This window comes from Lynx rufus, unplaced genomic scaffold (assembly GCF_022079265.1).
Source record: "Lynx rufus isolate CCGP_SWC_20201006 ecotype Redwood Valley unplaced genomic scaffold, mLynRuf1.p SCAF_9, whole genome shotgun sequence".
Lineage (NCBI taxonomy): Eukaryota > Metazoa > Chordata > Mammalia > Carnivora > Felidae > Lynx > Lynx rufus.
In genome coordinates this window covers 34,161,320-34,186,664 of record NW_025814897.1, presented here as the reverse complement: position 1 = coordinate 34,186,664, position 25,345 = coordinate 34,161,320, and the positions used below count along the sequence as shown (strand labels likewise).

Below are 25,345 nucleotides of genomic sequence, written 5' to 3'. Positions count from 1 at the left end.
TGATATAATAGATATAAATTCTTCAGTATAATGCCTGGCGTGTAGTAATTATACTAAAAGTAAATGTTAGTTGTTGTTATTATTAATTATAATTTATTGAGTACTTGTGATACATTAAGTATTTATAAATGCTGATGTCAATCAATCCTCAGATTATCAGGAGACATTATCATCCACAATAAATAAACGGAGTAACAAGGATAAAAGTAGTTGGTTCAAGGCTAGAAAATGATAGTACTATAATTTGAACCTAAGTATGTCTAACTCAAAAGTTAAAGAGTTTTGAAATATATAAAAGTATAAAATATATTTATTAAATGTTAATTTTTAAAAACAAGTTTTTATTTATTTTGAGAGAGAGAACATGAGTAGGGGAGGGGCAGAAAGAAAGGGAGAGAGAGAACCTCAAGCAGGCTCCACACTGTCAGTGCAGAGTCCTATGTGGAGCTTGAACTCATGAACTGTGAGATAATGACCTGAGCCGAAATCAAGAGTTGGAGGCTTAACTGACTGAGCCACTGAAGTGTCCCTATTAAATGTTAATTTTACGCATCATGATTATTTACAATGTTGACTTAAATGATCATATTTATAATGTGTAAACACTGGAAGGGATTATATTTTCATAACTTCATCATACAGATTAACTGTAACTGAGAGTTTGACAAGGTTTCATGGGCTTTTCCAAATTTTTATAAATACATTATAATGCAATAATAGAATATTTTGACAGTAATTTTTTGTAGTTATTTTTATTAAATTTTTTTGAGTAAAAGTTTTAAGTGATAGCAATGTCATTTGGTATAGAGAAACAAATTTCAGTTATTTTCATGTCATATCTTATTATTTGTAACTTCAAAAAAAGAACCTCAGCTAGGTTATCTAGGACTCAAAGAAAATACTTGTCAGTGCCTGCCCATTGTGAGTGCTCAGTTATTATTGGATGAATGTTTAGAGTGCCATGAACACTTTTGCTTTTCTTTGCCCAAAAAGAATGACTACATGTTTAAAGAAAACAAACAAATTTACTCTAAATATGGAGGTGTATATATTTTTCAGAAATAATTTTTTTAAGCTTGAGTTTCCTGGGACATGATTCTTGTTATTTCTTTCCTGATATTTTCTTGTGGTTTTCCACAAAGAATGTGAACTTCCAACTGCTTAGTACAGACATTAGAAATACATCTTTTCTAAAATCTTCCTTGTTCAGTTTTCTTTCTTTTTTTAATTTTTTAATGTTTATTTACTTTTGAGAGAAAGACAGTGCGAGCAGGGGAGGGGCAGAGAGGGAGACACAGATTTGAAGCAGGCTCCAGGCTCCAACACAGCCCTACACAGGGCTGGAACTCAAGAACTGTGAGATCATGACCTGAGCCAATGTTGGAGGCTTAACTGACTGAGCTATCCAGGGACCTAATTCTCTCTTCATTTTTCAAAGGCAGTGGTTTTAAATGAGAACAATTTTGACCCAAGAGGACATTTGACAATATCTGTAGATATTTTTTGATTATTACACATTGTGTAGGGGTGCTGCTAGAATCTAGTGGGTAGGGACCAGGGATGATTATAAATATTTCACAATACACAGCACATTCCACACAACAAAGAATATCCCAAAATATGTTTGTGCAAAGTTGAGAACCTTGATCTCAGGTCACTATGGAATCAAATTCACAATTAATAAAAATAAAGGACAAAATTTTACTTCTTTTTAATTCATAATTCAAGATGCCAAAGATCCTAACTTTGCATATAATTCTGTGAGTTCTTACACTAGTACAAGCTACTAAGACTAACACTACCACAGCACATTTACTCATCATTTCTCCAGCAGAATTATCCTACATTCTTATCAATAATGTTGCTTATGTTTGTGAGTAATTGTTTTATATATTTGGGGGCTCCGGTATTCGGCACATAGACATTTATAATTGTTAGCTCTTCCTGGTGGATAGACCCTGTGATTATTATATAATGCCCTTCTTCATCTCTTGCTACAGACTTTAATTTAAAGTCTAGTTTGTCTGATATAAGTATGGCTACTCCAGCTTTCTTTTGACTTCCAGTTGCATGATAAATAGTTCTCCATCCCCCCCTCTCAATCTGAAGGTGTCCTCAAGTCTAAAATGAGTCTCTTGTAGACAGCAAATAGATGGGTCTTCTTTTTTTATCCATTCTGATACCCTACCCTTTTGGTTGGCGCATTTAGTCCATTTACATTCAGTGTTATTATAGAAAGATATGGGTTTAGAGTCATTGTGATGTCCATAGGTTTCATGCTTGTAGCGATGTCTCTGGTACTTTGTCTCACAGGATTCCCCTTAAGATCTCTTGTAGGGCTGGTTTAGTGGTGACAAATTCCTTCAGTTTTTGTTTGTTTGGGAAGACCTTTATCTCTCCTTCTATTCGGTTTCACTAGATATGTCATGCAGAAGATCAATTCAAGTTACATCTGAAGGGAGTTCTCTGTGCCTCTTGGATTTCAATGCCTTTTTCCTTACCCAGATCAGGGAAGTTCTCAGCTGATTTCTTCAAGTACACCTTCAGCACCTTTCCCTCTCTCTTCCTCCTCTGGAATACCAATTATGCATAGATTATTTCTCTTTAGTGCATCACTTAGTTCTTTAATTTTCCCCTCATACTCCTGGATTTTTTTTATCTCTCTTTTTCTCAGCTTCCTCTTTTTCCATAATTTTATCTTCTAGTTCACCTATTCTCTCCTCTGCCTCTTCAATCTGAGCCGTGGTTGTTTCCATTTCATTTTGCAGCTCGTTTATAGCATTTTTTAGCTCCTCCTGGCTGTTCCTTAGTCCCTTGATCTCTGTAGCAATAGATTCTCTGCTGTCCTTTATACTGTTTTCAAGCCTAGCGATTAATTTTATGACTATTATTCTAAATTCACTTTCTGTTATATGTTTTAAATAGTTTTTGATCAGTTCATTAGTTGTCGTTATTTCCTGGACTTTTTTTGAGGGAAATTCTTCCGTTTGGTCATTTTGGATAGTCCCTGGAGTGGTGCGGGACTGCAGGGCACTTCCCCTGTGCTGTCTTGAATAACTTGCGCTGGCGGGTGGGGCCGCACTCAGACCTGATGTCTGCCCCAGCCCACCACTGGGGCCACAGTCAGACTGGTGTGTGCCTTCTCTTCCTCTCTCCTAGGGGCGGGATTCACTGTGGGGTGGGGTGGCCCATCTGGGCTACTTACACACTGCCAGGCTTGTGGTGCTGGGGATCTGGCGTATTAGCTGGGGTGGATAGGCAAGGTGCAAGGGGGAGGGAGGGGCAGGCTCAGCTAGCTTTTCCTTCGGAGATCTGCTTCCGGCACCGGGAGGGAGTCAAATCCCCAGGAGGGATGGATCGGCAGAAGCACAGCGTTGGGTGTTTGCACGGAGCAAGCAAGTTCCCTGGCAGGAACTGGTTCCCTTTGGGATTTTGGCTAGGGGATGGGTGAGGGAGATGGCTCTGGTGAGCACCTTTGTCACCAGCCAAGCTGAGCTCTGTCATCCAGGGCTCAACAACTCTCCCTCCTGTTGTCCTCCAGTCCTCCTGTTCTCCCAAAAAGCTGTTAACTTATAACTTTCCAGATGTTAAGTACCGCTTGCTGTCAGAACACACTCTGTCCGGCCCCTCCTCTTTTGCAAGCCAGACTTGGGGGCTCTGCTTGGCCGGTGGGCTGCCCCTCTGCCCCGGCTCCCTCCTGCCAGTCCGTGCAGCACGCACTGCCTCTCCGCCCTTCCTACCCTCTTCCTTGGGCCTCTTGTCTGCGCTTGGCTCTGGAGACTCCGTTTCTGCTAGTCTTCTGGCAATTTTCTGGGTTATTTATGCAGGTGTGGGTGGAATCTAACTGATCAGCAGGACGCGGTGAGCTCAGCATCCTCCTACGCTGCCATCTTCCCAGAAGCCCCCAGTTTTGATATTTTAATTGTTATTTTACTTTTTTTAGGGCATGTCTCATTTATTTTATGAGAATATATTTGCTTGTATTACATAATTTATTCTTTACAGCCCAGCATTATTAGGAGTAAATATTGCTTGATTGATGGTTGAAGAAATGAATGTATGGACAATACGTGAGGACAAATGTTTTCATATCTGTAAAACCTAAGTAGTTACACAATATTAATTCATGACTTTTTATGTATTATATATATACATGTTTAACATTCTAGGAGTTTACAAAGTTTTGGGTTTTAAAAAACTTTTTATTTAGTATTATTTTCTTTAGCTCTGCTTTAGATGAATACAAAGATACATATTTTAAAATGTACAGCACCAATATTTGATATGTTTGTTTTTTATCATATATGTCATATTTTAAAAGAAATCTTAGTCAACTAAGAAATTCTAGTCAGGTCTTTAATTCATTAAAATAATGTAATTTGCTAGTTATAACTAGGTCTCTAATTCACTAAAATAATGTAGTGTGCTAGTTATAACTTTCTTTTGGTAATATGCCTCTTGAATACAAGGAAAGAGAAAAAATTTAAATACTAAAATAATGGAAAAAGAATCTTGATATTTTGAGAAATTTTAAAGTGTGTCCTTTTGGCCCTTACAGAAAGTGTGGACTATGGGCCAGTGTTTGTACAAGAACCAGATGATATAATTTTCCCGACCGATTCTGATGAAAAGAAAGTAGCACTGAATTGTGAAGCCCGTGGCAACCCAGTTCCCAATTACAGGTAGAAATTCACTATTAATCATTTTTTGAAGTCTTAAGAATTCCTGCCAGTGAGATTCTGACACTCTCAGGGAGTATTATAATATCTCAAGTAATTTTTACATATATTTCTTCTGATTTTTCCTAAGGTGGCTTCGAAATGGAACAGAAATAGATTTGGAAAGTGACTATCGCTACAGTTTGATAGACGGGACCTTCATTATAAGCAATCCAAGTGAAGCAAAGGATTCTGGTCATTATCAGTGTTTAGCAGCCAACACATTTGGAAGTATTCTTAGTAGAGAAGCCATACTTCAATTTGCCTGTGAGTAAAGTATTTGCTTTTTTTCATGTACCTGTATATAGTGTATATACATATAATTTTAAAGTTTAGTTAGGCAAAAGCTTAATTTAGACCTCAGATTTTAAAATGTGGTAAAACCTTGGTCAAGCTATACAAACAATGTGTTTCTTTTTTTAATTTTTTAAAGATTTATTTATTTTTGAGAGACAGAGAGATAGAGTGGGGAGAGGCAGAGAGAGAGGGAGACACAGAATCTAAAGCAGGCTCTAGGGTCTGAGCTGTCAGCATTGATCCCGCAGGGGGTGCTTGAACCCACGAACTGGAGGATAATGACATGAGCCGAAGTCAGACACTTAATTGGCTGAGCCACCCAGGCGCCCCCAATGTGTTTCTTTTGAAACTTCCCGACATGTTGTCCTCTTCAAATAAACCCAACACACTAGTCTGGGAGGTTAAAAATGCTATTCATGAAAGCACAGAAAGTTTTGAATTCAATTATTTTTTGAGATCTACTTAAAAATAGATTTTTAATTCTTTCCCCTGCCTTCTAAAATATCTACTTACCTGCTTTTATTCTTCTATAGTTTATTACAGTAACTATTTTCTGTAGGTTCTTTTGTTTATATGATCACATATTCTAAAAATTCTGCTTGTAGTCAAGAAGCTAAAGAAATGCCTCTGAAATGCTAATGCTTCCAATTCCAACTACAACTTCCCTGTCAGATGTCCCAAATTTTTAATTAGGAAAAAGTACGACATACTTATAATCATACATATATACTAGAATATAGACATTTTCTAAAATAGATATTTATCTAATTAACTGTATGCATTCTTAAAAGTCATGAAGTTATTTAATTTATGATGAAAGCTTGTACTAAATTAAAGATAAGCTACTGAGTAAAAACACAAAACAAACAAACAAACAGTACCGTTTTTTAGTAAGTAATCCTACTTGAATATAAATTCTTGAGGATTACAGTATCTAAAAAATAGGTGGGTAGGCATATTTGTGTTAATAATTTATATGTAACTTATATTGGCTCTGTAATTCATCACACAATGATTTTTTAATTTAAAATTACACCCTGAAGAATGGGATAATTGATTTTCTCTCTATAATCTCCCTCACATATTTTTTGCTAATTAGCCCAGAATCCAGACATCCTATTACAGAGTGTGAAGGAGAAAGAAGAGAATAAAGGAATGATAATGGATATAATTTGGAGAACATTGAGCTAGGTCCTAGAAAAATCTAAATATTATCTTTAAAATAAATTTGCTAAGGAATTCATACAGGCACTTTATATACACCAAATATACCAAGATAGTAGTCTAAATACACTCCTTTTAATTTAGAAAATATTGTGTGGTGTAACACAGAATGTAATACTTTTCAGCATGCACATCAAAAGAATAACCTAATAAACAAAATAAATATCCCTCCTAATTGCTCCTCTCTAAATGGAGCAGTCCTTCCAAGACAGATATAGCAAATCCAGAGAACTTGATGAACAAATACTAAGTGGCTTATACTTTTCTCTTTGGTCTGCTATCTGACATAAGTATACCAATTCATAATAGCTTGTATACCAATTGTTTGTACCCCAAATCACCAGTGCCGGCAAAATATATGCAAAGTTTTCTGTATGCCTCAGAGCAGAAATCTATATACTGTAAGATCCTATGTGTCTATATGACTGCATCATCTTAGAATTTCTTCAAAGACCAGTCACAGCTGTCAGATACTCACCACAACCCACAGTGATCACATTGGTACCAGCATTTATAGTTCAATGACCAGGCAAGGAAAGTCCAATGTATCTATCTTACTTATTCAGCATCCAGCTGTCCCAAACTTGGTTTAGAGCAATATTTACTTTCTTCCTAATTTAAACATATGGATTAATATACATATGCATTCATTAGTGGTATCTTATGACTTTGCCTTTCCTCATTCCCATCCCACCAGACTCAACTGTGTTCTGAAGCCCATATATACATATAATGTGCCTGGTTGAAACAGTAACTTACATAGGGAAGGGTACTTCTGCAACAAAATTACTCCCCTACATAGAGGCCATTAGGTCCATTTGAAAATATATATATATAAAATGTTCTTTAGTTTAGCTCTATCTTCATTCCAGAAGATCTTTGGGGAAAAATGCAAACATAGGTGGTAGAGAGGAGAATGAAGACTCCATCAACTTGCTTCGCAGTATATTTGGATATGAGCTTGGGTGTTATGGGATTCTAGGAGTCAAGGTAGTTTTGTGATTAGGGGTAAAATGATGTAGGAACTTGGAAAGTAAAAAGCAGTTTCTGAAACTAAGTGAAAGGATACAAAGGTGAAGTAAGTTTAACAACTTCGTCGCACCTTTCCTTTACATCATGATTTTCTGTTTACCTTATAGATAGATAGGTAATGTACTACTTATTGTTGATAGATGCTTAATGTTTAAAGGTTTTTTGTGGGTAGAGAATGTTTATTACTCTTCACACATTTAAAGCTGAAATCATTAATCCTTTATATCTATCAGCCACTATTTATATAAAATTTTAAATATATAACTAATATTTTAAAACTAATATATTTAATAAGTTTAGATAATTATCAAAACCTATTTAATCAAATTAAATATTCCAAGTCTACTATATGAGTCGATTAAACATGTTAAATGTCATAAAATTAGGCAAAATTTACAAATTATCAAATTGATTATAAAAATTTTTATTAATACTTATGAGTAAACTCTGTCCTGTACTTACTCTTAAGACATATTTTTGTGCTTTACTCAGTTTATAATATTTTTGTTATATAAATATTTTTACCGTTTACACATCAATTTCATCATATATAATCCAGTAATTTCATCAGATATATTTTCTACACTATATAGTGCTATTGTGATCTAAAATTCTCCTTTCTAATGAGGATCATATTACCCACTCTAGAGTTTGTTTCTGAGTTATCAGTCAAATTTTGGTTACTCCATTCAAATGTGAGACGTATTTAACAGACTTGGCCTCCTGTATAATTTGAACATTATTTTTGTTATATCAATAACACTTTATAGCTTTCACGTGGGCTTTGCCTTTTGGAATATGACATAATTGTTTAAAATGTTGTGATTCTAAGACTTATTGGACAGTGTTAAATAAATACCAAGTGAATTTCCCTTAATTATATTAATAGAAAACAGACTAATCTATATTTTATAGATGGATATGTATTTAATTGAAGAAACAAGTATCCATATGCTAACAATCCCATATTCAATAAAGATAATAACCTTAAACATATCTTATTAGAGTCACTTTCTCTTTTTATTGGAAATTATATATGCATATTAGACACAAACACATCATATTAAGCTTTCTGATTTTGAGTATTATTAGAAATACATGAGATTTTGCAAATCCAATTTATTTATATACATATACAAATATACATATTTATATACATATACATATACAAATACATATACAATTTGTATATGTATATAAATACATATATGTATACGTATATGTATATAAATACAATAACCACAATTTGGTTATTGAGACTCACCTAATCCTAGCTTTTTTGTCCTCTGTTAACCAAAAATATATTTTAAAATAGTCTAGCTTTCCACTAATGATATTTTGATAACCTGCCCACCTCCCAAGTCAATCATAAATTCAGCTACTTTTCATTTACCACATGCGTGATACTATAGGAGACTAAAATCTAGATGTTAGAGGTGTATATAAAACTGTTCCAAATAAGTTCTTGTAGTGAGTAGGATGACATTATTATTAAATCAGTTTAGTAAAAGAGAGTTAAAATGAACATCTTTTTTAAGGCAAATGATACCTCTTATTTAACTCTAATAGTACTCAATCCTTCCCTATTCTAATATAAATATGTATTATATTCACTTTGACATAATCAATTTGATTTTCAACTCCTCTCTCAAACTATATTTATATTGTAGTTTCTCAAAATTCTTTGTATGTTTGCTTCATCAACCACGATTTTATAATCACTTTATCAATACTTATATGATATAACAAAAATAAATATTAGCAACAAAAATAAGTATGTAATCATTCTGCATTTCTTCTCATTGTTCAAGTTTTAGTCAGTGAGCCAGTTGCTTAATTTTTATGCAAGTTTAAAAGTTTAAGTATCTGCGTGTCTCTTTGTAGATCTGAAAGTTGGGGGTGTATACTAATTTTGGTATATGATTATTTTACTTCTTTTCATATTTTCTCTTTTAATAAAATTTTTTACTCATAATTATCTTTATGTATTGGATAATCTAAGGTTAGAACCTGGAAAGCTAAGTTTTCTAAATGAATTTGAGACAGCAAAAAGATGACTATGGCTATTATCAGTAGCTGATAATATCATTATAGATCCTGGCTTTTGAAGGGAATGGGGATAAGGAAGTAAGCATTGGCACTTTTACCTGGTGATGTAGCAATATGTCGAAAAATTAAGTGTAAAATAATCTTCTTTTAAAGTTTTGTTCCTCTTCACTTGTCACCCAACATATTAAATATGAAATAGCAGAGGTATATTTACATAATCTTTTTTTCAATATATTTTATCTCAATCTCATTCCAAATGTGATTTGATTGACTTGTTTCATAAAATTATGTACCATAAAAGGTAAATATGTAAATAAATAAATACAGCAACAGGAAAAAATACATTTCATAATAAGAGGTCAAGATAGTGTAGGCCATAATGTCTCAAAATCTTGTGGTCAAGACGTAAATATTTCCTTGGGACTCCCAGCAGTAAGAGCAAACGGAAAAAATACAGACATTTAAAGGACTCTAATTTCCCCCAACTTCCTTAAGAGGAGAAAATACTTTCTTGACATTTAATTCTTATGGAAATTTCTTGTTTGAGGCTTATAGAGAGATCTTAACAACGTCCCTATATCAGTTCAATAGCAAGTGTAATTAGCCTGACATAAAACCGAACCAATTATTTAAGTGTAACTACAGTGTAATCATGAAGCTATTCAATTCATTCACTTATAGTTTTTTTTTTAATTTTGATTTGAGGAGCTAATGGATTTGAGAAACTGCTGTAGTCTTGCTCATTTCCCCTTTTAACTCATCCCTTACATGTATAAATGTCTATCCATGAGGACTTTTTATTTTAAGTTCTTCCTAAATGAATATTTATAAATGTGGTTCAGCTTCACTCATGTTAAAAATATACTTTGGCATTAATAAATATATACCTCATAAGGGCATAGTAAAAATTAATGATATAAAGAAGTCATGCCTGTGAACTGTTTTTAACTTCAGAAAGACATAAATCAACACAAAGTTGGATAACTGTCACTAGTACTGATTGTTACTGGTTATCAATAACATTGATAATGACTATTTTTGACAGAGTGTACTTTATTCCTGTAGCTGATGTTCATCATGAGGATAATTTTCTTACCTAGTATAGTGATTTCTCTTCAGTGACATGCAAGAATACACCATATAAAACTTTGTCACTCTATTAGCTTATTACCATGCTGATGAGACTTTGGAATTGATAATGTGACACCACACACTTCTAAAACATCCTTCAGATATCTAAAGCTCATAGCAATCTCTCCAAAATTTGGATTTTTAGAAATAACTCATACTAGTAAGTCAAACATAAAATGAATCAAGAATAAAATCTCCTCATGCTGTCTCTTGCTTCAAAATATCTTTATATGCTATCCCTGGTAAATTGATAGTTCATATCTAAATTCGACCATACTGCTTTCCAGGGCATTTAGATGGTTTAGATGCAGAATATTCCATTAGTTTTCTTGAAGCAGTTGATTAAAATAACCTCCTTAATTCTTTGAGAGATTATATGATTTTTATAGACTTTGTATTTAAGCCCTTTAATTTAACCTTTCATTTTTATATAAAACTCAAAAATTACTTCTCTAGCATTTCATAACTTCTTCACTTAAGGTAAAATTGACCTTAGATTTTAAAACCACATTTAACTAGCATTTATAGCTAATGAAATTATTTGAATAATTGCTAACTCCACAGTATATTCAAAGCTTTATTTCATTAGTCCATGATATTTTGTCCATAATAACTTCATTAAATCATTTGAATATCAATTTGAATGAATCACATTGACATGGATAATTTTATTAGTTGTAAAATTATCTAATTTTATTACAAAATAAGTTGATGTGCTTTGTAATTTTGTTTTCTATAAACAAAACAATTATGTTTTTCTTTTATAAAGTTTTTACTCGAAGAATATGGTTTAAATCTTCCTTTTAAAGGACAATTCTTCTGATCATAATAGATATAATAATTGTGAGTGTGTGACTCCTTTGGATTCTTTGAGATCACAGAAAAAAAATTAAAATATGTAATTTTGTGCTTTAAATGGAAGTTATAATGAATGAATCAAAGTTGAAATCTGTGGCAGATTGTCCTCAAATGCTTAATTCTATGACATAATGTTTTTGTAAGTATTTTATTTATTAAAGTTCATTCAAACATATATTTTAATTATTAATGGAACTCATGAATAACTCTGTCCATATGTGATAAATGCCCTCTAGCAAAATGAACCACTTGCCTGACTTGACCTTTGGTCTTCCTGCTCTTCTTCTTGTTTTTAAAAATGCAGAAAGGCAGTTCTTCACTCACATTATGTAAAGTAACCCACAAAGACTCAGATCAGGAATGTACAAATTTTCTGACCCTTGCTATTCAAGCTTATTTTACCAAAGTTACATGGCTAGTAATAAAATAGCAGCTCCAACTCAAATCTAACTTTGAACTCTATACTTACAATCTGCCTTTTTTACCCTATACCATACTTCATCATGCATTGAATTTTTTGTTTTGTTTTGCTCAGCATCTGTAGTTATTTTATTCATGGAATATTTGCTCAATATCTTCTCTCTCTTGGGCATTATTCTAGATATTAGGGGGCCAAAATGAACAATGCATATTCTCATAGACTTTAATGCTAACAAAATCAGTACAAATCTCCCTATTCCATATATATTTCCTTAGTGTATATACTCATTATCTCCCTCAGAACTACTAGAAAAATTGCTTGCTTATATTTTCTACTCCTTAACATCTCTCTTCATCCTACCCCAGCTCCACTAAAATCTCTAAAATGATCTATGTAAAATACAACTCGGACCATGACGTCTCTGCATACATTTCTGATGGTTTATCATAAATGCAGAGAAATTTGTAATTCACTCTACACACTCATAGAGCAGGCAGAGATGATCAGACAACTAACTGCTCTAGGGAAATATATCCAAGAAAGTTCTATTGTGAAGGTCAAGTTAGGAGGTCATTTCAGTAATCAAGGCAAAAGTGACTTGAATCCCTTATGTATTGAATATAATAGAATAGATATCTATAAGAGACTCTAAAACAAATGAGAACTTGCAAATGATTAAATGGATGGGGGTAGAAATGTAAAAGATATGGGAAAGTTAGAATGATACCAAGAATCTGGGAATTGATTAATTCAACTGAAAAATCTATAATACTGTTACATAATAAAGTAACAATGAGAATATGAGGTGATTTTATTTCAACTTTAAGAAGAAAATACATAATATTTTAAAATATTGGTTGGTGCTCAGGAAAGGCAGTGAGGAACTGGCCACAAAACACAATGACAGACTCATTGAAATCTTAAGGATGTTTCATCAAGAGAAATTGAACTGGAAAGAAGAGGGCTAAGGACCTAACCTTAAGGAGTATATACATTTCTCTGGTAGAAAGATAGTGAAAGGTAGAAAGAAAGGAGTTAGTGAAGGAGACAAGAATGGAATAAGCCAAGAGGCAGAGGAAAAAAGCCAATAAAACAGACTGAAGTATAAATGACATTCAGGGTTTTTTAATGACATTCAGTTTTAAGGTGACAACTGTCGTCCATTGTCAAATGCTATAAATAATACTCAAAAATTTTTGGATTTTGAGACCTTTAAAAACCAGTTTCAGTGATTATAGAGACAAAGATCAGAATCTAAGTATTTAAGTGTAAAATATTATGTGGATTTTGGTTTTGGACATAATATAAATGAGAATGTGTAACAGTTTTACCTGACATGCCATGACAGTGTAACATGGTAGTATTTGGTGGTAGAAAAAAGGGAGTCTGTGTAGAAAATTCTGAAAATACAAAATAGGGTCTAATTACTGAAATGAATTTCTCCTTTCCAAGTAAGGTATAGGTATTCTCTAGATTTTAATCTCCTTCCAGGGAAATATTCTGCCATATAGAAGATACTAAGTGCTGTAAATACTATGTTAAGTAGAACAAAATTCAGGGTTTAGACTCTCACTCTTTGACTAACAAACTTAAATTAACTAAAGGATCTTAAAACCAGACTGAGAACTACACAATTTCGAGAAATATTTTTCTGATCCTTTCAACATGAATTCTCATTCAATACCCTCTAAAATCTTGATTTTTTCCCCAAAACATACAACTATTATCTCGAGAATAGAAACCACTTTACTCTACTCATAATTTTATAACACCTAGTGGAAGAATCACATGATGATTAGGTTTGGCTGATATTTTTCTCCAAAGAATGAAAAGGAGAGGAACTGAGAGAATAACCCCTAATCACTACCAACCAATTAGCTGTGTATAGCTGAGAAGGGCCTCAGCACCTGTGAAGTCATGGCCCCAGTTTCTATGTGAGCTTTCTGCAGCATTTTTTTCTTTTTGTTTCTATTTTTGTTGTTGCTTTTTGTTTGTTTTGTTTTCAATCAAATTTAGTACTTAAGGCAAATTCTGTGAGTGCACATTGGTTTTCTAAATCCTTTTATAAATCCTAATTATAAATCCTAATAAGTCTTCGTGTATATCTGAAACAGGAGCTTTTTAATAAAAGTCCTCTTCAATTTAGCGCAATGGAGACTTGTTCACACTGTAAATGGTGTTGCCTGAGTCTGAGTAGAAGGTTCAGATTAAAATGCTTACCATCTTTCATAGCTTTGTTTGGGATATCCTCAGACATTGTCCATTTAACCTAGTTTATAAATTAGATGAAATACTCTATCTAATTTATGGTGCTTATACTCTAAGTTTAAACTAAGTTGGGACCAGAATAACTTCTCTGTGCCAAGGTTACGTTCTATCCACTTGATAGGACTTAAGTGGCAAGTATGGAGTTTACTGGGGCATTACGTGATTAAGCCTGACTGTATGGACACAGATGTATATAGATAAAGGGTTACTATTCTTTATCTTTTTCCCTTTTCCTCTACCCAAGGAATACTAATATTATCTGCTGGTCCCTAAAACATTTAAAGTCTTCTAATGCATTCTAGAATAATGTATAAATTCCTACAAACGGTCTCAAAGCCATTTATTATTTACATTCTGTCTGCTTTTCCAGTTTTCTGTTACTCAAGCTATAGTGAACTATACACTATCTTAAGATCATTTCATTCTTATTTATATCTTTATATATGACAGTCTATTTGCCTGCTGAGCTACCATTTAACAACTAACCTCCCCCCACAACCTTCTTTCTGTCTCTGTGTCTCTCTCTATATGTATGTGTATACATACAGATGATATAGATAGATATATAGATACAGATATAGATATAGATTAGATATAGATATAGATATAGATATGTGTGTATATATAGATATCTATATGTATATATATAGAGAGTATAATATAAAATATTACATATATATATACATATAATCTCACATGGTCTTTATTATATTTGTTTCTTGTTATATTGAAGTACAAGTATTTATGAAAATTACCTTGGTTCCCAAGAGCCATTCTAAACTTAAGCATACCACTGACTCTATAAGATTCTGAATTCACTGAAGATATATTTTATGTATCATTTATCTATTAATTTACTTTAGTTTAATCCCCAACCTTTAACATGCACGGTCATAGCCAACACTCAGTGAATACTTGCAGAATGAGTAAGGGAATGAATGAATATCCTCCAGTACCACAGTGGCCACTACCCTCAAAAAGAACTCCCTTCTGAGACCTATGAGAAAAATGATTCCTTAAGAGGTGTATACACAGTCCTCTCTAATAAGCATAACAGCAAATCAAAATAAGTAATACAATTTTTGCAGAAATATTTTATAAATTATAAAGCTCCATAAACCCAACAGTTATATTATTAGTAAATGGACATTAATACCTATAATGGTATTTGTGGATATAATTAATATTGATGTCATAACAGATGTTAATATCCAGTTTAAAGTTAGTTATATCTTTACATATTATTTTGTACACTATTGGTAATATCTTCCATATTGTAATAGATGCCTAAGGCAAACTAAGATATTCCAAGAAAATATTAAAAGTAACATTTTTATAAAAGTATTTTTAGTTTTTGAAATGCTTATTTATTTTTGAGAGAGAGAGAGAAAGAGAGAGAACATGAGCAGGGGAGGGGCAGAGAGAGAGGGAAACAGAAAATCTCAAGCAGACTTCGCACTGTCAGCACAGAGCCTGATGCAAGGCTTGAACTCAGGAAACATGAGGTCATGACCTGAGCTGAAATCCAGTCAGATACTTAATGGACTTAATCACCCCGGCATCTCTATAAAAGCAATTTTAGATGTTTCCTTGACTGCAGACAAAAGAAAGCTCTCTAAGTTTACTTTTTAAAAGTGATTCTAGAATTGTAGCAACATCTCTCTATTGATCCCATTAGTAATGAATATTCATTTCATATCCTATTCCTATTCATTTCATAGCTTAATTGGGTTGTAAACTTAGAGTCAGGACATAGTGATAGAATTTGTCAAACTAAGAAACAAAATTTGCTCTCAACTTCTTTAAGAATGTATATATAAATGTTATTTTATTTTAGTTGTCAACATTATAGTGTCTACCCAGTGTCACTTCCATAATTCATGTCAAAAAATCCAGAAATAATATTTAATACAATTTATTGCTTAATATTTAATATAATTAATATTTTTAAAATCTTGAAACGAAATAAAAAAGTTTAACCCTCAATTCTTAATAGGTAGATGAATTTAGAGAATTGTCTTCCATAAATAGTTAACAGGAAATTAGACAATATTTTGAAAGGATCACATCTGTCATGACAATATAACCAAAAGTATGTCTGTAAATTGTCAGTAAGAAGATTCATGTTATTTTGTATTTTAGAGAATTTTCCCAATTTTTTTCTTAAAATATTCTCAATATTTTTTATCTTAGTTGATTCACTCACTATGAGATTAAGAAAAACAAGGCTATCTTTGTTCATAAAATAAACACTGTAATGAAAGTATATCAATTTGTACAATCAATTTATTTTAACTGTTAGATACTTATATAGTATTTATATTTAATGATATAAACATTAACAGTATATAATGAAAATGGTAACAATAAATGCTAAGATTTATTAAGTGATTATTATGTGCCAGAAACTGGAGTAAACTTTTTGAATATAATTTTATATTCAATTACAAAGAAAAAAATGCCATAACTTATCATTATCCACATTTAAACATATTGAAATTCAGGAAACTGTCTGAGGGAGGGAGCTCACTTGTCCAACAGACATAGTTAACAAAATGTGAAAGTGAAATTCAGGTCTTATTCTAATTCTAGATCCAGATTTCTTAATAATATTTTTGCAGAGTTTCTGCATATGATATCCCATTAAACCACCCAAACAATCCTGAAGGTTGCTGAATGGTCTCACAGACTCTCTGAGATCAGAAACTTGCAGTGATAAGGGTCTTATATTCTACTTGTGGCTGCACAGCTGATTAAAGACTTGAATTTAACCTATGTAAAATATATGATGTACTTACATTCTTATCATTCGTGCTTTTAATTTATACTTCAGTATAGTCACATAGACTACTTTTTGGTCTGTTTTATCTCAGGGGGCTTATCTGTTCAGAATGGTTATGCCAATACTGTGCTACACAGAGAGCACACATGCTAACTGCTTCACTCTAATGCTACTTTTTGCAATAAATCTAATGATGCATAATTTAATATTATGTTGAGAACTTCTTATTGATTTCTATTAATATGCAGGTGAAACTCAAAATAGCCCTAATTAGAAAAGAGGTAAAATGAATAGAATTCAGACAATTTGACTATCAATACCGGGTCAAACTTCATTCAGGAGATACACAGCTAATGGTTGTCTCAGTAATGTCTTTATTATCCAAAATAAGTTCCATTCAGTCTGTTGCAGTTGTACTCACTTTAGAATAAGCCTAACCTTATGGGGTTCCTGGGTGACTCAGCCAGTTAAGCATCAGACTCTTGATTTTGGCTTACATCATGATCTCAGGGCTGGTGAGATCAAGCCCTATGTTGGGCTCTGTGCTAACAGTGAGGAGCCTGCTCGGGATTCCCTCTTTCTCCCTTTCTCTGTCTCTCTTCTGTTCTCTCTCTCTCAAAATAAATAAATAAATAAATATATTTTTTAATTAAAAAAAAGAATGTCTAACCTTAGAAATTAAGGATATCTGGTTAGTCTATCTGTTTTTCTTTTTCCTCTCTTGGAAATTGTACTGGTCCTTGGGAAAGAAAGGTAGGCAGCCCCGCCTCCTGCCAGAGTTCCCGGTAGCTCTCACTGCTTCCAGATTCATTCATAGGCTGGTTCTGTGTGGGGGAAGAAGCGAGGAAGGCCTTGAGTTTGGACAGGCATCAAGGCAAACCACTAGCCTGAGAGCAGATGTAAGGAACCCAGGCAGCAGGCAGCAGGGGCCAGGACCTGATGAAGCAGCAACAAGCAAAGGAGATCTGGTTGCCCAGGATGAAGGCCTGGTTCTCAGACAACAGTACCTTCACATCCTCCTCCTTACATGTCTCCTTGTTGGTATAGACGAGGATGAGGTATTTGCAATGAAGATCCTCCATGCCATCATTCACCACATCCACCAGGGCCACCTCCCGCTGGTCCTTCCCATAAAGGCCAAGGGAGAGGCCCAGATGTGGCAGAATGGCAGGTAAGGTCTCCATCCTGGAACCTGGGAAGCTGCTAATAGAGATAGGAGTTCTTGAGTGAGCCCTGCAGCCAGGTCTTCTTGGTAACCACCTCCTCCTAACAGCTCTGCCCCTGGTCAGCCAGCAGCATGGGAATTGCCTCGCAGTGCCCTTAAACAGGGAAGTAGACAATGATGTTGGGCAATGGCAGCAGGGGTAGCATAGTGGTGGCAGAGCCCATTTAGCCTACTTTGGTTCAAACTCTTTTGTAGCACCTAAATTTATAGCTACGGCTACTGTTGTGGACATAAACCATAATCAGTTGAAAAGCTAGTAGTTATGAGTGTTTTTCTACTTTCAAAATTAATGGAAACAAGCTCTAACTATGGTCCAAATTTTACTACTTGAGTTTTTATATTTTGGAAATACTAGTAATATAAAATTTGTGGATATTAATCTAATTACATTGGGCTCATTTTTTCCCTAACAGATCTGGATGGCATAATAAATATGGAAGAGGCTAAATGAGTATTTATAGATAAAACATAAAAATTAATTGTCAACATAATCTTGTTTACTTTTACAAGTCTGGCACCTCTGCATCATTTTGAATATAAGATTTTCTTAGATCTTATTAAACACATTTATGTATTACTAGCTAAGGAAAAATAATATATTTTAATACATATATTTTACATTGTCTTTCTGAACTAGAAATGCTTGTCCTTACCTAGGGTCCATTAAAACTCTTCAACCACAAAATGATATCCTTTATCTTTACTTATAACAGATTCCAACCCCACCCCACTGGCCTCTGCCATGGAGACAAAATATCATCTTCCTATAAAACTATAAAATAGAATTGCTTTCCTTTATTCATAGATTATGTAGGACTATTTCATTCCTAAAATTTATAACCTTATACAGAGTGGAAAAAAAGAACAAAAAACCCCATCATTTATATTTAACACAATTCTGTATTAAAATTTAACTTTCATAATTATATCTTTCTTTTAAAATGGATTTAAAATATATTTCATTATTTAGTTTAGAAAATAATTATTGATTATAAATCATATGTAACTTTTCAAGTTGGTAGTCACTAGTAAATGACAATAATAGGAAAATCACAAGGCCAGACAGATGATTAAAATGATTAGCTTTAAAAGGATCTTAGAGAAAAGCAGCTCACCAGACTTTCCACTTTTTCACAAATATAATAGCTTGTTAGAGAAATTTCCACCTCCTAAAACCTCATTTAATAAATAAGCTGGCTTTTCTCAATTGCATAATAAAGCATATAACCAGGTGATTCAATTTACCTTAATGATGATAAATTCTAAAGGTTGATGTGCAGGTGTGTGTGTGTGTATATCATGTGTGTTTGGTTAAGAAGTGTTTTTGCTTATGCTAAAAAGACTGAATACTTAATCTAGGCTATAAACTTGTGCTCCTTTATTATAAAATATTAATTCTAATAAAAATTAGAAATTCCCATTAGCATAAGAAAGGAAATTGAGAGTTAGCATAGCTTGGGACCCTTTGATGTGTTTGAGATAATATATCTATCCTATTTATGACTTCTCTCAAGTGAAGGGTAAAGTAGAAAATAGATTAGTTGCTTTTTTTTCCATCAAAGTGGAGCCTAACGCAATGAGAGAGAGAGGAAAACACAGACATTTTTCCTTTATTTAGAAGAACTAAATCAATGAGAGCAGTTACAGAGTAGAAGGTAAAGAAACTGAGTAGTATATCATGGAAAACAATGGAGGATAGATTTTCCAGTACAAGATTTGCCAACCACTTCAAATGCATTCACTTTATTTATAGGTAATAAGGGTAAGGAAACTGTATTTGTCAATAAAGACAGCAGTGTTGAATATAAAGACAGTACTTCCATTAGAAGAATGAGGTAGAAGTTAGTATACAGGATATCAAGCATAATGTAAGAAATTGGAAAAACAAAACAAAACATTTGTTTCTTTGAAAGTTAGGCAGTGGATGGACAGTGGAATTTAAATAACAAGTTAAGAGAGCCACACATCTTATACATTATATTCTATTGAAAACAATAATTTAAAATGCTTTTTGCCCTTCAACAGTAAAATTCATGGGTGTTCTAGCTCCATCTTTCTCCCCATTGTACACTCAATTAATTTTTAACAATATTGAGGTCTCCTGAGCATACAATGCTTAGTGTCAGCATTATACAGAATATAAGTCATACAATGCTCAGTGTCAGCATTATATAGAATATAAGTCCTTCCTTGAATTATACTCACATGTAAATGGCAAAATTTACAAAATATTAACCTTCATCCCATTTGAAGCTTATAAGAATCTCTAACCATCCAATATTGTGCCTTTGCAGAGAGCTGCAGTGGAAATATTGACTTTGATTTGATTTACCCATTGCCTGAGGATATGACCTACAGTCCCTATCTCAACATTTTCTTTGATATGATGCTCAAATATCTTAAAAGTACTTTATTCCTAGATTAGTAGTTCACATATGAGGTTCAACAGCTTGAGAGAAGTTACTTTTATGCAGCACATTCTTTAATGTCTTTCCTCCCCAGTACTCCACAACATATAAAATATGTTTTCTTTGTTTCTGTTTGTAATCCTGTTTTTACTCTGTATAGACATTCCCAAGTTTTGGGCAACTCCCTCTTTCTCTCATTCTCTCTCTCTCTCTCTCTCTCTCTCTCTCTCTCTCTCCCTTCTATAAACTACCTCAAACACTGTCTCAGTTTTCAACTACTAGCTTTATGGAGTATAAATTCATATCTCTTAGATCCATTTCTTTGTTTCTGACTCTATTTCTAATAGCTACTGCCATTCTACCTGTTGAAAATCTCCTTCAGCACCACAATTTCAATTCATATTCTTGACATAATAATTTGCCAGGCTTCTGAATTTCTCTTTTGTAAGTTGTGTCAATGATATCAGACTAGAAAACTTGGGAACATCACTGTTTGCCTGTCTTCATTATCTCCTAATACTCTCCATATCCAACCAATTTCCCAATAATTTTCACATGTCCATCCTTACCTTACCAAAGTGCAACAGCCCCAGTTGAAGTCCTCAATGTACCTTCTATCTGGACTATTGTGATAGCTTTGTGAATGGTTTGATCATCACCCTTTGTTTTCCGATATGTTAGTTCTTATCAAGACCTCCCTCTGCTTAAAAGCTATCATGCTCCACTGAGTATTAACACAAATTAAGAAATTCCACATCTGGACTCAACCAACCTTTCCAGATATCATTTTCCACTTTTTTTTTTAATTTTTCTAAAGTTTATTTATTTTTGAGAGAGAGAGAGAGACAGAGTGCGAGCATGGGAGGGGCAGAGAGAGAGGGAGACGCAGAATCTGAAGCAGGCTCCAGGCTCTGAGCTGTCAGCACAGAGCCCAATGCGGGGCTTGAGCTCACAAACTGTGGGATCATGACCTGAGCTGAAGTTGGACACTTAACCGACTGAGCCACCCAGGCGCCCCTACCATCTCCCACTTTTGATGCACATTTATTATTTACTGCAGTTAATTTACAATATCCCCTCTTCTCTCTTCCTCATACAGATATACGGACCTGTAGTACCTTCTTATTTCTATAGCTATTGACAACCTACTTCTCCCTTGTTATAAATTGCATGCCCTGTTTTCCATTAAATTTTTCTTGATTTTCTCCAGAATCCTGAGACCTCTCTATAATGGTAAATATTTTTAAAGTTTATTTATTTTGAGAGGTGGAAAGAGAGAGAGAATGCAAGCAGGGGAGGGGCAGAAAGAGAGAGAGACTAAGAAAGAGAGAGAGAATCCCAAGCACGCTCCACACTGCCAGTGCAGAGCCCAGTGCGGGGCTTGAACTCACGAACTTCAAGATCATGACCTAAGTCAAAATCAAAAGTTGGTCACTTAACTGATGGAGACACCCAGGTGCCCCTGCAATGACAAATTTTTTAAACTCTTGTTTATGTGACTTAAAGCCCAAAACTCTGGACTCAAATACAGTCTCCCAGTAGGAAAATTTAGGGCAATTTAAAGATTGCTTTATTTTAATTTTAATATTAATATTATTAATATTCAGGACTATAGTTATTTACATATAATTTTGTTTCTTTTACCAGACAAAGAAATCTATACTTCTACTATTTATTGAACACTTACAATCAAGTAGATACTATCACAGGATAGTATCTGTTATTATTCCTGCTTTTTTTGTCTTCTCTTCTGGCCTGTGATTCTCTGCTATCTTCCTACATGTTTTGGTACCTAACAGTCCATTTTAGCCCTCTTCTGACCTCATTTTGTGCACGCTTCTTGAATGATATTATTAATTTTGGGTCCCATCTGGTACTATACATCAGCCCTATATATTCTTTCCTTGATGTACAAAGCCACCTGCCCCACAAGGTCTTGTTAAGAGCCTTGTTGATGGGAATTCTCATTCCCTGTATCTTCCCAAGTCTCCCTATTTGTCTTCATCACGTCTCAGCCACAAAGTCATTTTTCTCAAAGACACCTGCCCTGAACTTCCTAATTAATTTTAAAATTTATTTTCTTTTAATGTATATCATAATGAAACTTTTATCACAAAGTTTTCAGGAACTGGATCTGCTAATATATCATCAAACTAATGATAAAAGACAATAGATTCTTTTCTATTATAATACAATGATTCACATGTAAACGTATGAAAATGTACAATCTTCTCTTGAAACAGAGTCATAGACCACAATTATTGTTTGCCTCCACTAACAGACATAAACACTTCAAATATTTGTGAACCCTTAAATGTAAATACAATATAATCATTTTCATATAATAAACATGCATTAAGTTAATAAATGAATATCAATTATAGAAAGAGGAATTAGTTGCCTCTGCCTTGATCTACATAACAACATTAACAAAACACCTATTTTATGCCAGCTATTGTAGTAAGTGTCTTCCATCTCTGTCTTGAGAACTTTTATTTCTGTGAGATGTGCTGCAAATGCCACCTTCATTTTTTAATACCCTCTGTGTATCCTCCTCCCCTCTATGCTTCAGTAGCATATTATACATTGCTATATCGTTCCAGTTTTCATATAACCTAATTACTATATGTCTTCATTATAAAAATATTAGTGCCTTAAAGTTCAGTTTAAAATCTTTGAATCCTTAAGAATAAAGAGTTCTCACTGGGACATAACAAATGTGTATTAGATTAACAAAAGAGTGCCAGATACCAGAAAAAGAATTCAAATAACCTTTCTCTGTATTTATGGGATATACATATTATGAAAATTGTAATAATATATCCTCCAATCAAATTAATTCTTCTAACCAGAATATTTATGGAGAAAATATTTATGACTTATAAGTTTATAAATTTAATATTTCTATATCAAGATGAATATAATCTGATACAAAATAATTGAGAAATAATTTATGTATATAATTTCATATAAGGAATTGGGAAAACATGTATTTAAAGTAATCTAAATAATCATTTATAATAAAGCAGAAATATCACAGTTTTAAGATAAAACCAGCTAAGATAAATTATACTTATCTCGTAATTACCAAAAACCTTCTTTCCAAAATATAAAATAAGAATTATTTGCCTAAGCCACCTGGAAGTCTTTTACAGCCCATTAATTAATAGTAATGTGTGATTTGTTTAGTTTATTACATTTTCCACAACTCATTAAATCTGGGCTTATAGGTAGTTGTAGGCTGCTTTGATTTCACTTGTTTTAATTACTTTTTGATGATTTAAGACAATAGCCATATGGATTCATGATTTTTTTTTCTTTCCCTGCATCACACCATGGTGGTAGTATTGCTTTTCCTAATTCTATATATTTTAAAATGCAACAGTCCTTCTTGAGAATGCTACTGGTTTTTATATTATACTGCCACAGTTCAGTAATTTCACAGCCTCCAGAGATGTGTCAAGCTAGGTACTCTAGCTTCTGGAATGTTCTGATGATGTAATTTGTAATAAGAAACAATGTGATCTCACACACTATTTGGGTGGTTTTCAAGTGGCTTGTCAGGAGTGGTCTTGCTCTGGAAGTGCACTTCTGAGTATAGAAAATGAATAAACTCTCCTTTCTTCATGCACTTAAAAACTTAGGGAATGACGCAGCTGAACAATTTCCTTGGCACATTTTATGAGTACAGAAGTACTGGTTCCTTCTCTTACATTATTAGTATTTGCTCCATTTAAAATAAAAGCTTATCTTTTAATAATTACCTACATTATGCTTAGTACAGTATTAGGTACTTAAAACAATTTTAATTCTCAGTATGAATTTGCAGGAAAACCATTTTTATTATAGTTTGCTGCTGAGAAAACTGAGGCCCAAAGAAGTTGAAGTTCTTACTCATGGTTTCTTTAAAATCTTCCCCAAACTCAGGATGCCTACCATCCCTGGTGGAGTTAAGTTTCTTGGATACTTGGTGCTAATGCATGCATTTTGTGCCTTCCAGCCACTGGACACCATCATCAGTACTGAGATTTGGGAACTAGGGCTAAAATGAGTTGAGTAAGTTTCTACTGTTATGTGAATTAGAGTCAGGGCTATTAATTTACTGCAGTGGCCATTTGTGGAGGAAATCTCACAGGGAGCTGGATCCTGCTGGGTTCAGCCTATGGGTATTAAGGCCAGGTTATATTTCAGCTCCTTTGGCTCCTCTTCCCTGTGGTCATGTCTTTTCCCCTAAAGGCAAATGGTACTACAGTATTTATCAACCCGTATTACGACTTCCTGTATCATCTGTAGAAAGAAATATGGTTCCTTGGGGAACAGAGATTTATAGGCCACAGGGAATTGTGTAAATATTTGGGGACTTATATAATTTTGGTGACTAGAACCTACATGAGTTAAATGCGACATGGAATATATTGTATAAGGCTCCAGTCCCAAAGGGCATACAGATATTTAGAAATAAACCTAGGATTCCAACACTGATCTAGCTGATTCTAAAGCGTGTGTGTTTCCAACTTATTCTTTAAAAAAAAAAAAGTGCAATAAACATATTACTTCTTGTTGTCAGGATCACTGTTTTCTAGATCCAAGAACTATAAAAAGAGACTGTTCTCTTATCTTTCCCACCCTTAAAACGCACATACTCTCTCTCTCTCTCTCTCTTTCTCTCTCTCAGCATGACAAGGAATCAGCATAAATGTGGTGTTTTAAATACACATGCATTTATTGAGTACCTATTATATGCCAGTACCATGCTGGTTGTTATTGCAAAAGACTGGTCTAAATGTTGTCTTTTGCTGCTGTGACAAATGACCACAAATGTAGTGGCTTAAGCAGTGCACCTTTATTATCTTACAGTCCTGCAGGATAGTTCAACATGGGTCTCACTGAGGTAAAACCAAGGTTGAGCAGGTCTGCATTCCTTTCTAGAAG

The 25,345-nt window shown here is 33.6% G+C and overlaps 1 protein-coding gene across 1 annotated transcript in view; it reads left to right on the top strand.

Moving 5' to 3' along the window:
• Window positions 1-25,345, top strand: part of CNTN5 (contactin 5) — a 535,125-nt gene that overhangs the window by 15,051 nt on the left and 494,729 nt on the right. The window contains exons 3-4 of the mRNA XM_047071958.1: window positions 4,559-4,682; window positions 4,810-4,985. Of these exons, the coding sequence (XP_046927914.1) occupies window positions 4,559-4,682; window positions 4,810-4,985 (300 nt within the window). The remainder of the gene's footprint in view (window positions 1-4,558; window positions 4,683-4,809; window positions 4,986-25,345) is intronic.